The sequence below is a fragment of the Thamnophis elegans genome, chromosome 6, assembly GCF_009769535.1.
Source record: "Thamnophis elegans isolate rThaEle1 chromosome 6, rThaEle1.pri, whole genome shotgun sequence".
In the NCBI taxonomy this organism is placed as follows: domain Eukaryota; kingdom Metazoa; phylum Chordata; class Lepidosauria; order Squamata; family Colubridae; genus Thamnophis; species Thamnophis elegans.
Window position 1 is genome coordinate 64542556 of NC_045546.1, and position 22535 is coordinate 64565090.

General features: G+C 39.8%; 1 protein-coding gene across 1 annotated transcript in view; it reads left to right on the plus strand.

The window, feature by feature from the left end:
• DMD (dystrophin) overlaps window positions 1-22535 on the plus strand; it is a 1161901-nt gene that overhangs the window by 295148 nt on the left and 844218 nt on the right. Inside the window, 4 exon segments of the mRNA XM_032219839.1 lie at window positions 20184-20329; window positions 20501-20713; window positions 21111-21212; window positions 21749-21904. Of these exon segments, the coding sequence (XP_032075730.1) occupies window positions 20184-20329; window positions 20501-20713; window positions 21111-21212; window positions 21749-21904 (617 nt within the window).

Consider the following 22535-nt stretch of genomic DNA (forward strand, 5'->3'; position numbering starts at 1 on the left):
ACAAGATATTCATATCAATAATAGCTGAACATCTGAAAAGATTTCTAGATAAGTTTATACACAGAGATCAAAATGGTTTCCTATCAAAATGACAAATGAAAAACAATACAAGAATAATATTAGATATCTTAGAATATTTTGAGAAATATAGTAGAACACAGGTGGTATTGCTATTTCTAGACATGCAAAAGGCTTTTGACAGTGTTAATTGGGAATTCATGTTACAGCAATTGAAATATATGGAATTTTTAAACATGTTTCTGGTGATATACTCCAACCAAGAAACTAAAGTAATAGTGAACGGAGAGGTGACCAAAAAGTTTAAAATTCAGAAAGGTAAAAGGCAAGGGTGTCCTTTATCTCCTTTGTTATTCATATTGTCTTTAGAAGTGCTAACAAGGATAATACAGAAAGAAATTCAAATTAAAGGTCTAGAAATTAGGAAAGAAGTCTATAAACTGCAAGCATTGCAGACAATTTAGTTTTTATCCCTGAAGAACCACTAGAATAGGGTAAGAGGCTGATGGAGGTATTAGAGGACTATGGGAAGGTAGCTAGATTGAAAATCAATAAAGATAAAACAAAAATGATAGTCAAAAATATGATGGAAAAGCAGAAGGAGGAATTGGCCAAGGAAATAAATATCCAGATGTAAAACAAAATGAAATATTTAGGAATTTATATAATGGAAAGGTGCACATCAAAGAGGGCAACTATATTAAGTTATTAAATCATTTAAAAGGAAAATTATAGAGGTGGAAAAATTTGAGACTCCTTCATGGGAAGGATAGTAGTGATTAAAATGAATTTTCTTCTGAAATTATTATTCCTGTTTCAAAATATTCCCATAAAATTAGATAAAAAGTGCCTCAGAAATTTTAATAAAATAACATCAGAATACATTTGGCAAGGGAAGAAACCAAGGATTAAATTTAATATTCTGCAAGATGTAAAAGAAAGAGGAGGATTTGGTATACCAGAATGGGAATTATACCATGAAGTAGCAACGCTTAGCTGGGTAAAAGATGGATAGATTTAAAAAATAACAGATTGCTAACACTTGAGGGTCATGATTTACATTTAGGATGGCATGCCTTCCTGTGGTACAGGAAACAGGTAGCACATCAATATTTTCAAAGACACTTCATCAGACAGGCGTTATTAGAAACATTTAAGAGGAAAATTTATACTAAGGTACCCATTTGGCTATCAACACTAGAAGCAGTAGTGCATCCCAATCTTATTAGTCCAGAAAAACAGGTCACCCATAAAGATATACTAGATAAAGTAGGGAGATTAAAATTGAGGCAAGATTTAAAAGAACAGGGGATAGATCTGGAATGGTGGTCTTACCTCCAAATCCAATCATGCTACTTGAAAGATATTTGAGAGAGTGGGGTATTAGTGGGGAGTTGACGGCAATAGACAAGATTCTTTTGGGGACAAATGATAAATTGATCAAGAAGATTTACACATTCTTATTGGAATACAAGATGGAAGAAGAGCAGGTCAAGGAGACAATGATTACATGGGCGATAAACTTTGTGTCAAGGCTGCTTCACTCAGTAACCAAGAAAGAAACCACTCAACTCCATTTTGCAGAATTAAGAGTACTTTTACTGGTCATGAGTAGATAGTAGCTAAGCAAAGCGAGGTCTGAGGCAAAAGCGCGTGGAATCATGGATATCAATATGTGACCCAACCCCCTCCCCCTGGTAACCTTAGTCCATAGTCCAATCAGTACACCCCACAGGTGTCATTTGAGAGGCATCTTCAAAATGCATCATCAGGCTGGTATGCCGGACAGTTGGTCTGGGCGGCAAATCCTTTATCTGCAGCATGCGCAGTAGATGATGAGAACACCTCCCTTTATTCAGTCTCTCCAGTGCTGACACTTTCCCACCCACAAACAATGCCCCCCTCCCCATTTCAATGGCAGCCAAAAGCAAGCAGCTAAACAAAGGCTGACATCATCTGGCCCTCCGTCAGGAAAGGAAATCATCCCTGCAGAAAAACAAACAAACAAACACACACACAAACAACAGAAAACAGGAACAAGGGAAGGTGAAAATGTCCACGCCAATCCAGATCAAGGCTTGTCAGGATAGGCAGAGTAGAACTTCCGCAAAAGTCGAGGAGCCCTCACGTGGGACTTATCGACCCATTCAGCATGAGAGGGGGGAAAATGCTTCCAGGAAACGAGATACTGAATTCGATTTCTATGTTTCCAAGAGTCCAATATCTCCTTAATCTCAAAATGTTGCTCTCCCTCAATGAGAAGAGGGGCAGGCGGTGCAGGTAGAGGAACCTGCAGAGTGGAAGTGTATTCCGGCTTCAAAAGGTTGACATGAAACACTGGGTAAACATGGTTAAGGTATTTTGGCAGTTCCAGTCGCACCGAAACAGGGTTGATAATCTTCATAATAGGGTATGGACCGACATACTTAGGACCCAGTTTTTTAGATTTCTGGGTGGTTTGGAGAAACTTGGTAGACAAATACATGCGGTCTCCAACCTTGTATTCCCTTTCCTTAGTCATCTTCTTGTCAGCCTGTTTCTTGTGTGCCCGATGAGCAGCATCCAATGCTTTGTATGCCATAGGCCAGATTTTGCGGAATTGGTCACTCCATTCTGAAAGGGATATGACTTGTGGCTTTTCTCGTGGCACCTCTGGAATAGGTACAAAATCATGGCCAAACACTACTTTAAATGGCGTAAAACCTGTACTGCTGTGCACCGAGTTGTTGTAGGCCACTTCAGCATGAGGTAACAACTCAACCCAATTATCTTGCTGATAATTAATGAAATACCGTAGGTACTGTTACAAAACAGAATTAGTCCTTTCACAAGCTCCGTTAGTCTGTGGATGGTGGGCGGAGCTAAACCCCTGGGCGGAAGTGAATTGGACCCCCCTATCGGATATAATGCAGTCTGGTACACCATGCAGGCAAAATACATGTGTAATAAACAATTTTGCCAAGGATTTAGCCGACGGGATTTTGGAACATGGAACAAAATGAACTTGTTTGGAAAACAAGTCTGTAACGACCCAAATCACAGTATTTCCTAGACTTTCGGGTAATTCCACAATGAAATCCATAGATATTTCTTTCCATGGTGCCTCCGGATGGGCGACGCCCTGGAGGAGGCCCTGGGGTTTCCCTGGTGGGCGCTTCACAGCAGCACATGTGGGGCAACTGGTCACATAGGACTCAATGTCCTTCTTCAATGACGGCCACCAAAATTGCCTTTTAATGAGATGCAGAGTTTTCACAAATCCAAAATGGCCTGCCATGCGTGAATCATGGGCCCGTTGTAGAACCAAAGTTCTAATGGCAGCAGGAACATACAATTTAGCCCCTATCCAAGGTAGACCGTCTTTCATGGTACACTCATTTGAATGATATTTAAACCACTCATCGGACTCAAGGTTTTCCTTGAGTTTGGAGACGAGGTCCTTTGTGACCTCAAAATTAGAGCTGCTCTAGCTTCTGGTGACCACCGGAGCAGTGAGATTCTTTGCTGGGATGACTGGGTGAACCACACTAAGCTTTGAGCTGTTGTATTGAGGGAGTCTAGATAGAGCATCTGCCATAAAGTTCTTCCCCCCTGGGATATACTTTAAAGTGAAATCGAATCTGTTAAAATGTTATGCCCATCTCATCTGTTTGGGGGATAATTTCTGGGTTTTTTTTTAATGCCTCCAAGTTCTTATGGTCAGTCCACACCTCAAAAGGGTGTTTTGCTCCCTCTAAGAAATGTCGTCAGGTCATTAAAGCCCACCTGACTGCAAAAGCCTCTTTTTCCCATATAGCCCATTGTCTCTCTGTCTCAGTCAGCTTTCGAGAGGTGTAAGCGCAAGGTTGTAGCTTTCCATCAGCATTGCCTTGTAGCAATACTGCCCCTACTGCAACGTCACTTGCATCCGCCTGGACCACAAATGGCGAATCCATGTCTGGGTGTTTCAAAACAGGTTCAGCTGCAAATAGTCATTTAAGTTTTTCAAATGCGGCTTGACACTCCATAGACCAATTTAAGGGCTTTCCTGGTCTAGGTTTGGCCTCCCCTTTTGATTTCAGCAGGTTCGTAATAGGGAAGGCGATGTTGGCGAATGAGGGAATAAATTGACGATAAAAATTCGCAAATCCCAAAAAACTGTGCAACTGTTTGCGGGTGCGGGGGGGTGCCCATTCAGTTACAGCTTGGACCTTTGCTGGGTCCATCTCGATGCCATCATGGGAGATGCGATACCCAAGGTAGTCAATTTTCTCCTGATGAAATTCAACACCTCCCTTTATTCACACTTCCCCACCCACAAACAATGCCCCCCTCTCCACATTTCAATGGCAGCCGAAAGCAAGCAGCAAAACAGAGGCTGACACTTTGGTTATAATATACACTTGGACAGATGGCAAGAACTATGGGAAAGGGACAGGAAAATAACATTGCCAATACCGTATAAGAAAACATATATAAGATGTCTTATAGGTGGCACCTTCCATCTCAAGAATCACCAAAATTTTTAGAAATTCGTCGCCAAATTGCTGGAAATGTGACCATGAACCAGGCACGTACTACCATATGTGGTGGTCATGCCAAAAAGCAAAAGTATACTGGCAGAATATCCAAAAGTGGTTGATAGAGATAACCGAAGATGAAATAGAATTCACACCAGAACTATTTATCTTGGGAATTACAAATAAGAAATACAACAAGGGTGTAATCTTTTTAACAATACATATTATCATGGCAGCAAGAATGGTCTTAGCCCAAAATTGGAAAAACAGGGAAACTCCACAAGAAGGAGAAATAATTAGGAAAATCTTGATATGCCCTGAAATGGATAAATTGACATGGGAATTGAAGAATAAAGATGAATATCAGAATATTATAAGATCTGGGATAAATTGTATCGATGGTTGGAATATAAAAGGAAAAGCCCAAAAGAGGCAAGGGCTAAGATTCATAGAATGGAGACTAGAATTATGTATCAAATGATAATTGCAAGAATGTATACGATAAACATAAACCAACATGGCTGGAAATAGGATACTTTCATATTTGTAGATACGGAATGTATCAAATGTTAAAAAACAAGGTGGCTACAATGTATAACTTTGTATCTTAGCACATATGGCCCAGATTTTGCCAGGACAGTTTACGCTGTATGCAACTTTTTAATTTGTGTTTAATGAAAACTTTTTTAAAATTTGGGGTAGGGCTTGTTTTCGGGGTACATTATATTTTCAGGAAAACACAGTAATAACAGCTGCTGTTCAATAGAGATTTTTCATACTTGACACATAACTTTCTTGTGGGAATTGTACAAATGCTGATTTTAATTTAGCAAATACATACATCATGACATAGAGGAGCAATTCTGTTATGTTTTTCTACCAATGTAATATTAACCATTAGAATGTAGTTAATCTGTCACAAATGCAAGGTAATTTTATCTTCTAGTCACTACTTAAAAATAAATATAACTCACATACTGTCATGCTCTCGTCGGAGCCTGAATCTGTGGAGGAGGATGAGCCAGAGCTGGAGCCAATGGACATTGAGGGATGGCTTCCTTGACTTTTGCGGAAAATGGGGAGGAGCAGGCTGAGGCAGCCCATGGCCCCTCAAGATTGGGATGGCTTGTTAGAAGGGAGGAATGGGGACAGGATGACCGAGAGAGGGCAAGCAGTGGACATGAGGCATGACAGAGTTCAGGCAATGAGCAGGGATGACCTCTTCCTGATCCCTGAGCATGGATAATGGAGAGAAGACAGGAACAGTGCAAGCACTCTGGAGGAGAGCGCCCCTCCCCTCTTCACAAGGCACACCTGGGGACTGAGATTTAAGGAGAGACTGTGGGGGAGGAGCATTTGTCAGGAACAAATGCTAACTTTGTAGATTTTGGTGTGCCGGTAGAAACATTTGGAGTTTGCAGGACTGCTTGCTTTTTCCTTCCTTCCTGGACTCAGAGTCTTGTTCATGACTTCATGAATTCAGTACCTTGTTCCTTACTTTGTGAACTCTTTGTTTGTTCCTTGGTTCATGGACTCATTTCCCTGTTCCTTTGTTTTGCTGGACTGGGCATAGTCAGTGTGTGTGTGTGTGTGTGTGTGTGCGCGCGCGCGCGCGTGTGGGCATGCGAGCACGCGCTTTGCTCTCAGACTTTCCAAGAACATAGGACCATTTGGGGGAAGATTTGAACATTAAAGGGGAGTTTGAACTCTCTGCTGTTTGGATGACTTTCATGCCTTGTCCTGGGTCATCACACATACAAGTTATTAAACATGCACAGTAAGTTAATTAGATGGCACTTAGCAAAAGTAGTTATATTACCTTTGTTGTAAATTAAATAACGCATAGAATGATTCTGGTCATTTTGCTTGTTATTGTCCAATCCATATATGTAAACTGATAATATTGCTACTATTTGATTTTAGAGATTCTGGAGGTATTATGTTCCATTTAGGTACTTTCCTGTGTTTCAACTATATAATTAACTTAAAAGCAGAGACATCTAACATCTAATATACTATAGAAAGCTGATCACTAAGTTAATAGGATAGTGCTGTTGAAGGGACTGGGTCCAGAAGAAGATAAATGCTTAAATGAGACAGAGAATCTTTTGGTCTGTTTAAAAGAGACAATGGTCAGGCTACTCCTGAAGAAACAAGACCTGAACCCAGGTGATAAAACAATTACCATATTTTTTGGAGTATAAGATGCACCTTTCCCCTCCTAAAAGAGCGTGGAAATGTTGTTGTATGTTATATACCAAATATAACATTTTTGGCCTCCCGAAGCCCTGCCCCCGCATCCCATTTTTGTGAAAAATGGGTCATTGTTTGCAAAAATGGAAACATTTTTCCCTTCCTCCAGCCCCCAGGAGCACTCTGCAGGCTTTAGCAGGGCTGCGGGGAAGTGGGAAATAGCTCAGTTTTTGCAAAAAAAAAAAAAAAACCAACAGGCCATTTTTGCCTTCCCCCAGCTCTCCTGAAGCCTGCAGAGTGCTCCTGGGGGCCAGGGAGAACAAAAAAAAATGTCTTACTTCTTCAAAATCTTGGTGTGTCTTATACACTGGTGCATCTTATAGTCTGAAAAATACTGTATAGGCCAATGTACAATAGTCTCTTTCTAGACTTGGTGTTTGACTGGGTGATCGACTCCAGGCTCTCTTGGATGAAACAAATTTTCTAGATCCATATCAGTCTGGTTTAAGGCCTGATTATAGAAAGTACCATGATAAGAAAAAAAAAACAGTGTTGTTACTGTGTTCATGCTCCTATACCTCTTAGTGGATTTCAGTATCATCAACGATGGTATTTTCTTGAAGAGTCTGTCAGAGTAGGAAGTGGGAGCACTGTACTATGGTGGTTTTGCTTCTCCTTGGAAAGCTGTTTCCAGAGGTTGCTGGTTTGACAATTGATTAGACTGGAATCCTAAATTTATCCCATATGCTTTTTTTTTCGGTTAAAAAGTTTTTATTTTACATTTTGTCATTTTCATACACTCACATATATACTGTGCATAGCCAACGGCATACAACATTAAACAATAATCGCAGCAATTCCTCTTGTCAACAATACCCCCCCAAAATACAAACCCAATATACCTCTTCCCCTCTCCATACACCTCTTTCTTCCACCCCCCTCCAACTTTCTATCTTCCCTCCATCCTCCTCCTCTACCCTACTTCCCCTCCCCCTCTACCCCTCCTCTCTCCCGATCGACTCCCTCCCTTCCTTCTCACCCTCCCTCCCATCCTCTCTCCCATCCCTCTCTACCCATCTTTCTTCTATCCCACTCCTCCTCCCCTTGGTGTATTTCCACTATATGTCAGTATATTTAACTTATCCTATTTTTACAAAGAAATTATAGAAAAACAGTATACATGTGAAGTCATATTACATTGGAATCTAGCCTAGTATATATCCCTCCCTCCCCCCACCCTCCCCCCCAACCCCCCACCTTCCTCCCCTCCCGACTTCCCAGAGCCCGTACATGGTATAGATTTTAACAAACACAGTCTAAAATATATTGAGAAAAAAAATTAAAAAAAAGTTAATAACATCTCTACATTGATCTTAGCTTCTTCTTGCTAAGCTAACTTTGAACAATTTAAATCATTCCTGATCTTAAGCATAGGCTATCTGGAATTTCTTAGTCCCGTATTTGTTTTGTATATAGTCAATCCATTTTTTCCAGTCTCGTTTATATCTCTCATTTGAGTGATCTTTAAGATATGCCAATATTTTAGCCATCTCGGCTAAATTGTAACTTTCAATGTCCATTCTTGAGTTGCAGGCAAGTCTTCCTTCTTCCAGTATTGCGCCACCAACAGTCTTGCTGCCGTTATTAGGTGCAGATTCAAGTTAGTCTCTACCACTGTAAAGTCAGTACTTATACCTAGTAAAAATAACTGAGGAGTAAACTTTATCCTTCTTTTAAAGATATTTTGCATAATCCACCATATTTTTATCCAAAATGCCTTAACCTTTTGGCAGGTCCACCATATATGAAAATATGTAGCATCGAGAGAACCACATCTCCAACATTTAGGCTGTACATTCGGACACATAGAAGCCAGCTTTTTAGGATCTAAATGCCATCTATAGAACTTCTTATAAAAATTTTATCTCAAGTTTTGAGCTTGTGTAAATTTCACATTTCTTACCCAGATTCTTTCCCATGTATCCAACATTATTGGTTCTTCAATATTTTGAGCCCACTTTATCATGCAATCTTTAACTAATTCTGTTTCCGAATCCATCTGTATTAATATATTATATATCCTCTTTATATGCATTAAGCTTTGATCTCTTATTTGTTTAAACAAATTATCCTCAACTTGGATAAAACCAATTTTTTGATCTATTTTCCACCTGGCCTGTAATTGCCCATACTGGAACCATGTTTGAACTACCTTCTCCTCTTTTAATACCTCTAAAGATTTTAGTTGTAGTATCCCCCTTTCCAAAATGAGAAGCTGTCTGTAGGTAATTCTATCCTGTTTTTGTGTTATATTCATATTTTCAATTGCGTGTCTAGGAATTGCCCACATGGGTATCTTGTCATTTAATTTATATTGGTAATTTTTCCAGACCCGCAGTAAAGCATTTCTTAAAATATGACTTTTAAAATTCTTATCCAATTTTTTGTTGAATAACAGGTAAGCATGCCAACCATATATCAGATCATGTCCCTCAATATTCAATATTCTATCATTAGTTAAATGAGTCCAATCACTAATTACAGATAGCACCACTGCATCATAATATAGTTTTAGGTTAGGTAATTTCAAGCCTCCTCTCTCGCGTACATCTTGCATTATTTTCATCTTTACCCTCGGCTTCTTACCTGCCCAAACAAATTTGTTGATACCCTTCTGCCATTCTAAAAGATTCGCATCTTTTTTAAGTATGGGTAACATTTGGAAGATAAATAAAAATTTTGATAAGATGTTCATTTTCACTGCCGCTATCCTACCCAGGAAAGATAAGTGCAATTTCTCCCATTTTTTCATCTCTATCTGTATACTATGCCAAAGTGGTTCATAATTATGCTTATATAGTTTCCCATTTGAAGTTAAAATATTAACTCCAAGATATTTGACTTTTTTGACTACCTCACATCCTAGCATCCCTCCTAGTTCTTCCTTTTGTTTAGTATTCATATTTATAGCTAATATTTTTGTTTTCCCTAAATTTATTTTAAAACCAGACACTTGACCATATTGATTAATCGTATTCATTAAAACCATACTGGATTCCTGCGGTTGTTCCAATATTATGACCAAATCATCCGCAAAAGCGCACACTCTGTATTCTTGCTGCCTAATCTTGATCCCTTTTAGACCATCCAAGCCCCGTATTTTATTCAACAATACTTCCAAAGTTATACTAAACAATAGTGGGGACAAAGGACAGCCCTGTCTTGTACCTTTTCCAATTTGAAAAGAGTCTGTTAAACTTCCATTGACTATGATTTGTGCTGTTATTAACCGCTTTTTTATTTCTTTTTTTTCAATATATTTTAGACTGTGTTTGTTAAAAATCTATACCGTGTACGGGCTCTGGGAAGTCGGGGGGGAGGGAGGTGGGGGGAGGGGGGATATATACCATGTGTTAGATTTCAATGTAATGCGACTTCACATGTATACTGTTTCTCTTTAATTTCTCTGTAAAAATAGGACAAGTTGAGTACATTGACATATAGTAGAAATACACCAAGGGGAGGGGGAGGGGGATAGAAGAAAGATGGGTAGAGAGGGCAGGAGAGAATATGGGAGGGAGGGTGAGAAGGAAGGGAGGGAGTGGACTGGGAGAGAGGAGTGGTAGAGGGGGGGGAAGTAGGGTAGAGGGGAATGATGGAGGGAAGATAGAAAGTTGGAGGGGGGGCAGAAGAAAGAGGTGTATGGAGAGTGGAAGAGGTATATTGGGTTTCTATTTTGGGGGGTATTGTTGACAAGAGGAATTGCTGTGATTATTGTTTAATGTTGTATGGCCCCGGCTATGCACAGTATATATGTGTGTATGAAAATGAAAAATGGAAAATAAAAACATTTTAATAGAAAGATTAGATCTAACGTGATATATCTTCCAAAGGGATCTGCTTCAATTAATTCAGCTTTGATGTCTTTTCTTAAGTATACAACTATACCATTTTTCTTTTCCATAGCAGAAGCTACAAAATGTTGACCAAGTTTCGGGTTAATCAAATATTTTTGATCAGTGGATTTAATATGAGTTTCTTGCAAACAAATTATATCATTCTTAAACTGTTTAAGATAGTGAAATATTTTCTTTCTCTTCTGTAGAGAATTCAGTCCATTGACATTCCATGTTAGAATCTTAGTTGTCATCTTTGGTTACCTGAAGCTTTTTTAGAGCCTCCTGCATGGCCTGTTTAACCTTTGGCCTAGCTCCTCCCACGGCTTCTGAGCTTGTTGCTGTAACTCCTTGATCGATGGCCGGTGATTGTTGAGGTTGTTGCCTTTTAGCTTGTTTTTCCATTCGTCTGGTAGTCATACGGCTAGGTCTTTGATCCATAACACCTTGCCCTTCTAGGGAGGGGAGATGGTACATCTTGTCTGGTAGTTGTGTGGTTTGCTGTCTGTCTTGTCCTTCTTGTGGTCTTTCTCCGGATCCAGATGGTGCAGGGTGTCCCGCCTTCAAAATATTGTGATAAAAATCTCGAGCTTTCCATACGGAGTTGAGATGATATCTTTGCCTGTCGAATGTAAATATAATACCAAATGGTGCATCCCATCTGTACTGTATCTGGCTGTTTCTGAGTTCTTCCACTAAAAAAGCATAGTCTCTCCTGGTTCTTAGCATTTGAGGTGGTATTTCTTTCAAATCCTGGCCCCCAATTTGGAGCCTAGTATTATAAGACTCTTGTAATATCATGTTTCTGAACTCTCTTGTGGTGAAATATATAACTACGTCTCGGGGGAGTTGTTTCTGTTTTGCCACTCAAGAATTAATGCGATAAGCTTTATCGATCTGCCAGTCATAGTTAGACCCCGGTCTCCCACCTGACAATCAAAAGCTTCTGAAAGAATCTGTTTCAAGTTCTCCTGTTTATCCTCATGCAACCCCCTTACACTAATGCCAGCTCCATCTGCCTGTACTGTATCATGATAATTTGTTTTTCAGCGTTTTCAACTTTTTGTTGCACCACCTCAGTTTTGGATGTCAAATTAGTCTTAGCTTCGCTAAGATCCACTAGACTATCTTCAATTCCAGAAACATGATCTGTCAGTACGGTTACACGTCCCAGCATATCATCTTTCATTTTAGCAATCCTAGTATCAATTTTATCATACAAGTCCGCCTTAAGTTCTTTTATCTCCTCTTTTATCTCCTCTTTAAAATCTCTAAAAGTTTCCAAAAAAAGTTCTTTCGTTAGCAAATCTCCAGTAGGGGGCATAGAGGGTGGGGGCTGCGACTTTGTGCCAGGTATTGGGAATGTACTTCTAGGAGGGGGTTTCAAAGCAGGATTTAATTTTGAGGCCATTCCAAGTCTTATCTTCAAGCAATTAATCAGACTCTGCTGGCCCGCTATGCAGCTACAAAAAGAGGTATTAAATCACCCCTTTATTAGCTCCGTAGGGCTTTTCAGAAGGTTTCAGAAAAAAAGCATTGTAATGAAACAGCTCAGCATATTCAACGTCATATTAGACTTCTCTATATTAGAAATATATATTAGCAAAGTTGATAAAAAGAAAAGGTCTTGTAGAATCTTGTAGAAGTGAAACTAATTAATAAAAATCTGTTGGCCGGCTGTAAGGCAGAGTAATGAATCACTCCCTTCCTTTGAAGTTTTATAGCTGTTCTTTGCAAGAAGATTAAGAAGGGGAGCGTTGTTACGGAGAATTCACAGTCGCCATTTTAAAAGCTTTTTTAAATAGCCAAATTAACAAAGGAAGATCTTGTAAAAAATGAAGCTAGGATTTAAATAAGCAAATGAAGTTCTCAGATACGGGCTCTGCTTGTATTAAAATCAAATAGTCCAAATATTGTTCTAAGTGGGAGGACCTTACTTTGGGCTGCAAAAGCAGCTGTAGATTCCGGCACGGAGATGATTCTGCCTCGGCTGCCCCCCCTCTCTTCGCAGACATAAAAGCTGCAAAAATCAAAAAGGCACTTTGCCAGCTGGATCTCTCTCCTTCCCCTCTTGCCTGAGGGATAAGGTATCTGTCAGATGTCTAAACAGATAACGCGACCAGGAACTCGGGAGCAGCTCTGTTAAGCTGCTACCATCAGCAAGGTCCCGCCCAGGAAGTCCCCATATGCTTTTTAATGTCGATATGAAACTGCTGGGAGAGAATATCTAGAGAAGTGGGCTGAATTGTCATAAATATGTGAATGATGCCTAGCTCTACTTTTCATCTAATATGTATTTGAACCAGACTTGGCAGAGTAATGTACTGGATGAGGGATAATAATCTAAGACTCAATTCAAACAAAACAGATATACAATCTGTGGGTAGTGCATCTGTGCAACTGAGTGATACCCTGCCTGCTCTGGGTCTTCCCTTGCCTTAATGTTCTCAGTTTGGGGGTGCTTCTAGATCCATCCTTTGTCCCTAGAATCCCAAGTGGTTTCAGCAGCATGGAGTACTTTTTATAAATTTCAATTGATTTACCAACTGTGACTTACCTGGACAGAGACAGCGTCACCAAAATTATTCACATTCTGGCAATTTCCCAGTTGGGAATGTTACTGCAGTGTGTTCTATATGAGACTACATTTGAAATTGGTTTGGAACTTCAATTAATTCAAATTAGAATGGTTTGACTATTCTCTAGAATGACTAATATGTCAATATTTCACCATTTATATTGCCAGTTCATTTCTACCATGTTTTCCCCAAAATAAGATCCGGTTTTATATTTTTGGGGGGCTGCAAAATAAGCAATAGGGCTTATTTTCCAGGGAAACATGATATCAGGGTGACCAGCCCAGCAGGGAGCCCCTCCCCCAGGCACACAAACAAGAGGTGGTGAGCATGTGAGGGCCAACCGTGTTCAGGAGCAGCTGCAGCCTGCCAGCCACTTTGGTTGGTGCACTCTGGGGCTGTGCAGCCCGCACAGCACAAGTGAGTTGATTATCTGTCCAACAACAGATGGAGGCAGAGGAATAGGGGAGGAGGCAGGCAATCTGGACATGCTGCATGGACTGCAGGCAAGCTAAGAAACAGTGGGACAGAGTAGACAGGTGGCCACAGGAGGCTTGTCCATCTCTCTCGGCTTGTCTCCTGCAGCCACTGTCCCACTCTGTGCCACCATCTCTTGGCTTGACTGTGGTCCACTCGGCAGATCAGAATCACCTACATTCTCCCCACACCTCTGCCTCCATCTGCTGCTGGTGCCACTGTGTGAAGACAACCCTCCTGCGGCTGCCTGCTCATTCTAGCCTACTCTTGGCTTTCCCTGGCCCACACAGCATGTCTGGATTGCCTGCCTTCCTCTCATGCCTCTACCTCTGCTGCCGATGCTGCCATGCAAACACGAGCCTCCTGCAGCCACTTGCCTGCCTGCTCCAGCCCACCAACTCTTAGCTTTTCTGTAGCCCACATGGTACATTCAGATCATGTGCCTCCCCACACCCACCTGATGCTTGGACAGGTAAGCAACTCACCTGCACTGCACAGGCTGCAGCTGTTACTGGACACTATCAGCCCCTGCGCCCTCGTCGACTTCAGTGCTCCCATGCCCACCCATCCCCCACTCTCCAGCTAATGATGATCTTAACTGGGATGGGGATAAGGCTTATATTAGGAGCAAATTTTTAAAAATCAGACTAGGCTTATTTTCTGATGAGGTCTTATTTTCAGGAAAACACAGTCACCCAGTTCAAAGGAATGATTTTTGATCTTTAAAGACCTAAATGTCTTAGAACCAGGTTATTTGACAGGATGCCTTGTTTCATATATTCCTATGCATGTTTCTTCTAGAGAAGGGCATTGATTTTATAATGGAGAAAATGTTTCTGTGGCACTTTATTTATGGAAATACTTCCCCAGACATGTTGAACATTAACATTAGCATTATTGTAGCAAAAAGGCAAATGTATATTTTCTTAGGGTTTTTATTTGTATTTTAATTCATATTGTTTTATATTTTGTATGATCAATTCAATTCAATTCAATTTATTAGATTTATAGGCTGCCCAGTCCTGGAGGACTCACCTTCCTGCTGCCTAGTTGTATGGTCTTTTTATTGTAGATTTCATTTTGGTTTTACCATATATGTTTTTATTTAATGTGTTTTATCTTAAGCTACCTAAAGATCTTTAACTATTGGACATTTTGAAAATTTCCCTCTGTACGCATTTTCAAATAGCTGCTAGGAAACAATTATCTTAAATTGTTTTACTGTAAGAATGCTTATATGCCAGGAGAAAACAGTATCCTTTCTTTTAGAAGATAAGATTACATACTGTAATACCAAGAGGATTCTGTGTCCGTTATTTTTAAAAATATCATAATCCATTATAGCACAATTTTCTATTAATAATAATGAAAAATATGATCCCATTCTTGATCTTTTTCTTCCATGGACTACTACATGTATGTATGTATGTATGTATGTATGTATGTATGTATGTATGTATGTATCAGAGTTCCAAATAACATCCAAAGTTAAATCAGAGTCCAAGGCAAAGTATTGCTCGAAGTTTCAATTTATTAAGAGAGTCATGTTGGCACATCTGGGGAAAACCTGAATCTGAAAGCTTCCCGCTTTTCCCCACCCAGTTGAAAGTTCAAGATCCTGCCCCTACAGTTCCAGTCAGGTACAGAGCAGTGATGGGTTCCAGATCCAGTTCCAACTGGTACGGTTGGAATGGGCCTGTGTCACTCACATGGATGCACATGGCGCACGAATGCGTCATACCTGCCTGCAACACCTCCACAAGCCTCCGCAATGCTCCAGATGCTCAGCGGAGCATCACGCAGGCACCGTAGTTGCCATGCACATGCATGGAAGTGCCATAGGCTTAAAGGACAGGTACGGAGCTCGGGCGGGCAGGTGGGCCCTCCGGAGCACTGTACCAGAATGGTACCCGGTGCTCCGGGTAGGCTCTGGTACACCCATACCAGGGCATACTGCTTGCAACCCACCACTGGTGCAGAGGTGCAGAGACAAAGGATGACCTTGGATTCTAGAAAGAAATTTTATTTTGACAACATCACATTCTACTCCTTACTATTCCCCCTCCCAATTCCATACTAATGAAACAGCATAGTAGAATAGAATATTAGTGTGGCAGGCCAAAGATCCCAAAAGGAACTGGCTGCAGGCCTGACAGGCAGCCTCTCCTCAGAAGAAAATGTTTCCTCTATAGAGAATAATGTAGGAGTTAACATAACAGAATTAACCACCTCCCCCCCCCCCTCGGGGGGGATCTTTTGGCTTATCTGGAAACTTATCAAGGAATTGTTTTACAAACTTATCTGCTTTTAGGTTCTAGCTTTTCACCCAAGTAGCTTCAGACAAAGGGTACTCCTTCCAATGCACTAAATACTGTAAGCCACCCCTATACAGCCTGGAGTTTAAGATTTTTTTCACCTCCTAATGTGTTTCCCCTTCTATCACTACAGGAGGAGGGGGAGCTTGGGTGGACAGTCTTATGCTGGACCCAATTACTGGCTTCAACAAGCTACAATGAAATACTGGGTAAATTTTCCCTAGAATCTGAGAAAACCCAAATCTGAAAACCTCCCGCTTTTCCCCACCCAGTTGAAAGTTCAAGATCCTGCCCCTACCCCCAGAAGTCCATCACATGGCCCAATCTTCCACTGCCATGCTGGCAGTTCCATCCATCCAGTTCCCATCAAGGGACAGAAGTGTAGAGACAAAGGATGACCTTGGATTTTAGAAAGGAATTTTATTTTGACATCACATTGTACTCTTTACTATTTCCCCTCCCAATTCCCCACTAAAGAAACAGCATAGTAGAATAGAATATTAGTGTGGCAGGCCAAAGATCGCAAAAGGAACTGGCTGCAGGCCTGACAGTGGTGTGTGTGTGTGTATGTGTATGTGTGTATGTGTGTGTGTATCTTTTTTAAAAAAAATACTACATTTATATACATAAGATAAACTCCATAGATACTGATTTTTATTACAAAAAAACAATTATGCTGAAATGGTATAATACCACATTTCCCCCCAAATAAGCTCTATCATGTTATTTACACATGCACTGAATACAAGCTCTATCTCTAAAATAAGCCTGACTTAAGCATCTGCCCAGCCACCATTTTGTCTGGTTGCTTGCAGCACCACCAACATGAGGTTAGGAGGTGAGGGATGGTGGGGCGAGGGGGGAACTGCCTAGGTGCCTCGTGCCAGCTTACCAAAGGGTCACAGCAAAGCCATCCTATCCACACATATAGTTGCCTCATGGGGCCTTCTCCCGCCACCACCTTCAGCAAGCATGGCCACTTCTACAGCTGATTGCAGCTGCAAAAACAGCAGGAGGCTGAGCAACAGACCTCACGTGCCTTGCGCCTTGCGCCAGCTTACCAAAAAGTACTGTAGAGCAGCTATCCACAATTTGTTTTACTGTTATTTGCCCCAACTCATGTGACCCAGCACAGCAAAGAAGAGCTGCCTTTTCTTTGCCAAAAAAGTTCCTTAATTCAGGTACCCTGCTATGGTACCCTTCATTAAGCCAGCATGTGGGGCACATTGCTTAACCTCCTGTTTTTGCAGCCATAATCAGCTGCAGAAGTGGCCATGCTTACTGGAGGAGCAGGTTGGAGCTGTCCTGTGAGGCAACTATATGTGTGGATGGGATGACCTGTTGGAACCCTTCAGTAAGTCAACACAAGGCACATTGCTTGACCTCCTGATGTTTTTGTGGCCACAAACAGTTGCAGAAGCACCCATGCTTGTTGGAGGCGGTGGCCGTAGCAGCCCCCATGAGGCAACTATATGCATGGATGGGATGGCCTGCTGTGACCCTTTGGTAAGCCAGTGTCGGGCGCATGGGGCAGCTTGCCCCCCACCTCATACTGGTACATGGGGAGGGAAAGTTATGACATACTCCAAAAATAAGGCCTATGACCAAGTGTTATTTTGGGGAAAACACTGTAATATTAATTATGTATTGAAATAGAACAATATATCTGTTCTTTATTAAATCATATAATTTTAGTTAGTGTGATTTATTAAAGCTAAAAAATATTTAATCTAGATGTTATAAATTACTTATCCAATGTTCAATATTGAATGAAAAGCTACATTTCAATTAGAGATTAGTGAAAAAAAAGTTCCTCAACCAAGTTCACAAACCCATTGAACTCTATTGATGGAACACCAAAGGGCCTATGATCCTCAGATTAAGAACTTGAAGTATACCTTCCATTAAATAATGGAATTTTAACATCTATATTACTTTGATTGAGTGAGGACTTTAATATTTGCCATTTTTGTCTCGGCAGCAATAGTATTTCATTAAAATTCCATAAAGTTTTGGTTGTTTATCCTAACAGATTGTTTCAATAAAATATCTTAGTAATGAGATGATAAAGTGTCTGTTTGTATCAGATGTAAAACTGAAGGTAATGGAAAGCCATATCTACCACCTATTTGTATCAATGCAATTCTTAAAAACTATTTTAAGGAACTCAATTTTGATGTTTCATCAGTTAGAGAAAGAAATAAATGTTAGAACTCCAGTTGCATATTATATTATAAAACCAAAAACTTACATGAATGTTAAACTATAGAGGAAAAAAATGAAACAGGACAGAAACAACTTATTTTTGAAAAAATATAATGAAACAGATGGAAAATATAAGGAATGTCTAGCCCAGCTATGTGCAACCTGTGGCTCCAGAGCCGCATGCTGCTCTTTGGTCCCTCTGCTGTGGCTCCCTGTAAGGTGATCCCACCTCTGGCTGGTATATCAGTCACTCCTTGCCTGGTTTGAGAAGATAAAGGGAATGGCAGGGGATGGAGAAGTGGCCAGGGCTGATTCTCTGGTGTCTCACTCTTGCTGGAGCTCCTTCCAGCCCTTGTTGTATTGGGCATGCCTCGGTCGCTTGAGGAGACATGCAACCTACTCTCCGCCCTGAGATACTGGGCCGACCCAGCCACGACTGATGCCGTCTTCACTAACATGAGGGTTGATGGGGTGGGAATGGGATCTAGGAGGATGAAATGACAGAAAGGGGGATCGGCCCACAGTGCCCAGCCACAGCTTTAAAACTTGCACAGGGGACTTTCACTGCCCAGAAGACATTTTTCAATGAAACTGATGGTGGCACTGCTCCACTGGAGGAGTAAAGAAGTTCAGGGCAGCAGGAAAAGGGGGCTGGCCTTGCCAAACCTCATATGCCCACCCTGGGGGTCAGGCTTGGAGGAAGCCGGAGTGCCCTTGTCAATGACGCTCACTCATCAACCGGTCTCTCTCTCTCTCTCTCTCTGGGTCTCTCTCTGTCTGTGTTTGTGTGTGTATCTCTTCTCTTCTCTTCTCTTCTCTTCTCTCTCTCTCTGTCTCTCTCTCTCTCTCTCTCTCTCTCTCTCTCTCTCTCTCTCGGAAAGCCAAGTCTGGGCCAAACTGGCGAGTTTTTCTTGGGGCTGTTCATTACTCCTTTTCTTTCTTCTTGGCAACTGTTTGGAAATCCGGGGTAAATGAGCATGAGTCACAGTGGAGGCTTCACTTCAGGTGACCCTCCCCCCTCCTTCTCCTCTTGCAAACACAGCTGGCCATAGAGGTACAAACAGAGAGAGGGAGAGGGGGAGAGGGAGACATAGAGAGACATAAAGAGACAGAGAGAGGGGGTAGGGGAGAGAGAGGGGGAGAGATACAGAGAGGGTGGGAGAGAGAAACACACAGAGAGAGATACAGAAAGAGAGCAGAGAAGAGGGGAGAGAGAGGGACAGAGAGAGAGTTACAGAGAGAGAGGAGGAGAGGGAGAGAGATTAAGATATGTCAAAAGGATTTTGTGGTTCTGGGTGTTTTTTAACAACTGGTTCTCTGCCCTAATGACTGGCTGGGTAGGCATGGCTAGGATGGTCATGTGACTGGGTGGGAGTGATATCAAGTTGGCCATGCCAACTCAGGTTTTGTGGCTCCTGGTCTTTTATGTGGGAAATGGGTCCAAATGGCTCTTTGAGTGTTTAAGGTTGTAGACCCCTAATCTACCCAATGTCTAGCCCAGTGCTAAAGTTTTTCTAATATTTATAATTATCTAGTGCTTGAGTAAAGCAGGCCCTCTCTGGATGCATTCCTAAAGCTAGTAGAAACAGGGCTGGAGATTATTTCTTTTTTCCTCTTGAAATTAGATGTCAAAAAGACTGACATTTAATAATAAGCTTAACATTATCGGCAGTAAGATAATGACCCTTAGGTAAAAAAACTGTCAGTCTTTATAGGTAAGAACTAGCACATTAAATAAACTGCAAATGTATAATTGAAAAAGTGCATACTAAGTAGAAAAAGGAGAACAGATTGGACCTTAATTACTCTATGCTTAATTTACTTTGCTGCATGGAATTGGCTAAAGATAAACTGCTTTTCCTCTCTTTTTGGAGGTTATTGGAGAACTATTGTTCATTGTACATACCTTAAAAGAGGGGTGTTAATTTGTTTTTATTCACAATAGAATACAATTGCTGAACTAAATAAAGCAGGATTTCTTTACTTTTCTCACCTCCTGTGCAGCTTTTGATATTTTGCCATCTGCAGAGTATAAAGAAATTGTGAACGCAATTCTCTTGTGGATACAACAATCAGAAACAAAGCTCTCCATCCCACAAGTTACTATCACAGATTTAGAAACCATGGAGAAAAGGCTCAGGGAGCTAAAGGTAAACAGAGAAATACTGTCTTGCATATCAACATTGAGATTTAACGTAAAAGCAGTAAGTTATTTATAAATGTTATTTCAAACATACACTCTTGAGTGCTAGATGATCCTGTAAGATCATTCTCAGCCTGACTTGATAGAAGCTAAAAACTGATAATTTCACATATCACAGGCCTTACAAAGTTCTCTGCAAGAACGGCAAAATGGAATCAATTATTTAAGCACAACTGTAGAAGAGATGTCTAAGAGAGTTCCTGCAGGGGTCAGTCAGAAGTACCAGTCAGAAATTGAGGTAATCCTTAATCGTTGGAAGAAGTTATCAACTCAGCTGGTGGAAAATTGTCACAAACTTGAGGAACAGATAATGAAGTTGAAACAGTTCCAGGTTGGTTGAACTTGTTTTTTGTGGACTAAATTTTACTTGATAATATTGCCAAGAGACTTCAATCTGGGGCAAAATGAGGGCTTTCTTGTTTGTATTTGCTTAATTTGTAGAATGGCAAACAAGCAAGTTTGCTAAAATATTATTGAAGGTTGCTATGCTATTGATAAACTATAATATATTACATATGTGTCTGTATGTTTTTATTTGCATAGATACACATACAGAAATTTATTTTAAAAACTAGGTTTTTTTTTATAAACACTTATATACATGATTAATATATTTCTTTTACTTTTAATATTTTTGAAGATATTTTTTGTTATATTGTTGAAATTATACCCTGATTTAGTCACAATGGCATACTTTCATGCCGCGCAATGCTCTCTTTCAAAACCAGAATGATACAAAAACCCTGAAAAAATGGATGGCTGAAGTGGATATTTTTCTAAATGAAGACTGGCCAGCACTTGGAGATTCAGAAGCCCTAGAACAATGTACAGTAAGTTTCCATCTTATGCTCTATTTCATGGGTGTAAATATCATATGCATAACTGTTGTACAAATACAGTTACTTTCATTTTGTATATTTATATGCCTGTTTAGGAAAAGTGTGTGAGATATCTGTGCAGCTATGGCTTCTGCTGGATTATTGTAGACATTTTTTTCATTTTTATCACTATTTTAAATGGTCTTAATTTCAGTATGTTTTTCCTTGTATCTTTTTCTTTTTCAAGAAATATGGTTAAAATTGCATATACAAGCAATAAAATTGAGTACTTTTCTTTAAATTATGGGTTTATATATAGTATAATTGTAGTGAAATTGTACTTAAAATTGTCAGTTTGTGTAGACAATTCAGAATAAGTATGCATTAATATACCAATTTTCAATTTTTCATCATTTAATTTATATACTGCATTTCTATTTATATAATTATTCAATATGCCATAACATTTTATGTTTTATTTATTGAATCATGTCACATATCATGACATCCTGGAAATTTGTTATACATTGATATATTTTCCTTATTAGGCTTTGGTGAATGACATCCAGACAATCCAGCCCAATTTAAATAGTGTTAATGAGATTGGACAAAAAATGAAGAAGGAAGCAGAGTCAGAGTTTTCTTTGAAATTAAATAATGACCTTAAAGCACTGAATGCTGAATGGGATAATATTTGCCAACAGGTATTCTATTAGGATATGTAGCATTAATTTATTTAAATTCCAGAGTGATGTTTAATATAATTTTCTCTACTCTACTGGTACACAAATGGGAAAAGTAGAGTCAGAATATATCATTCAGAATGAGAAATCTTTAATAAGTACTGTATATAAATGCATGCAAAATAGATAAATGTGACAAACAAATAATTAAATAATTCTTTCCGGGAATTTGAAAGACCAGAGGTTGGAGAATACTGATATACACAAAATATTTTGAATAATAATAATATATAGCGAGATATAATTAACTTTTATATCTTCATTGGCTTTCACTTAGCACAAAATATTTTAATGTTATAAGTATAGAAAACTAACATATGTGCCATTACAATTTTCTTACATATCCAAAACTAAAATTTCAATTATAAATAACTTGGAGCTCCAAATTATAGCATATTAATGTTTTATGTATTTTAAAAGCATCTCTCTGAGAAAAGCTTTATTTTCTCAAAAGAGTAATAGTAAATGAAAACAAAATCTGGAGTAGGCAAAGCTACAGCACAAAATTTGATAGTAAACTTTTGGATATTTTAATATTGTTTAATTAGAAATTACAAACTGGAGAAACAATGTCTACTATATGTTGTACTAT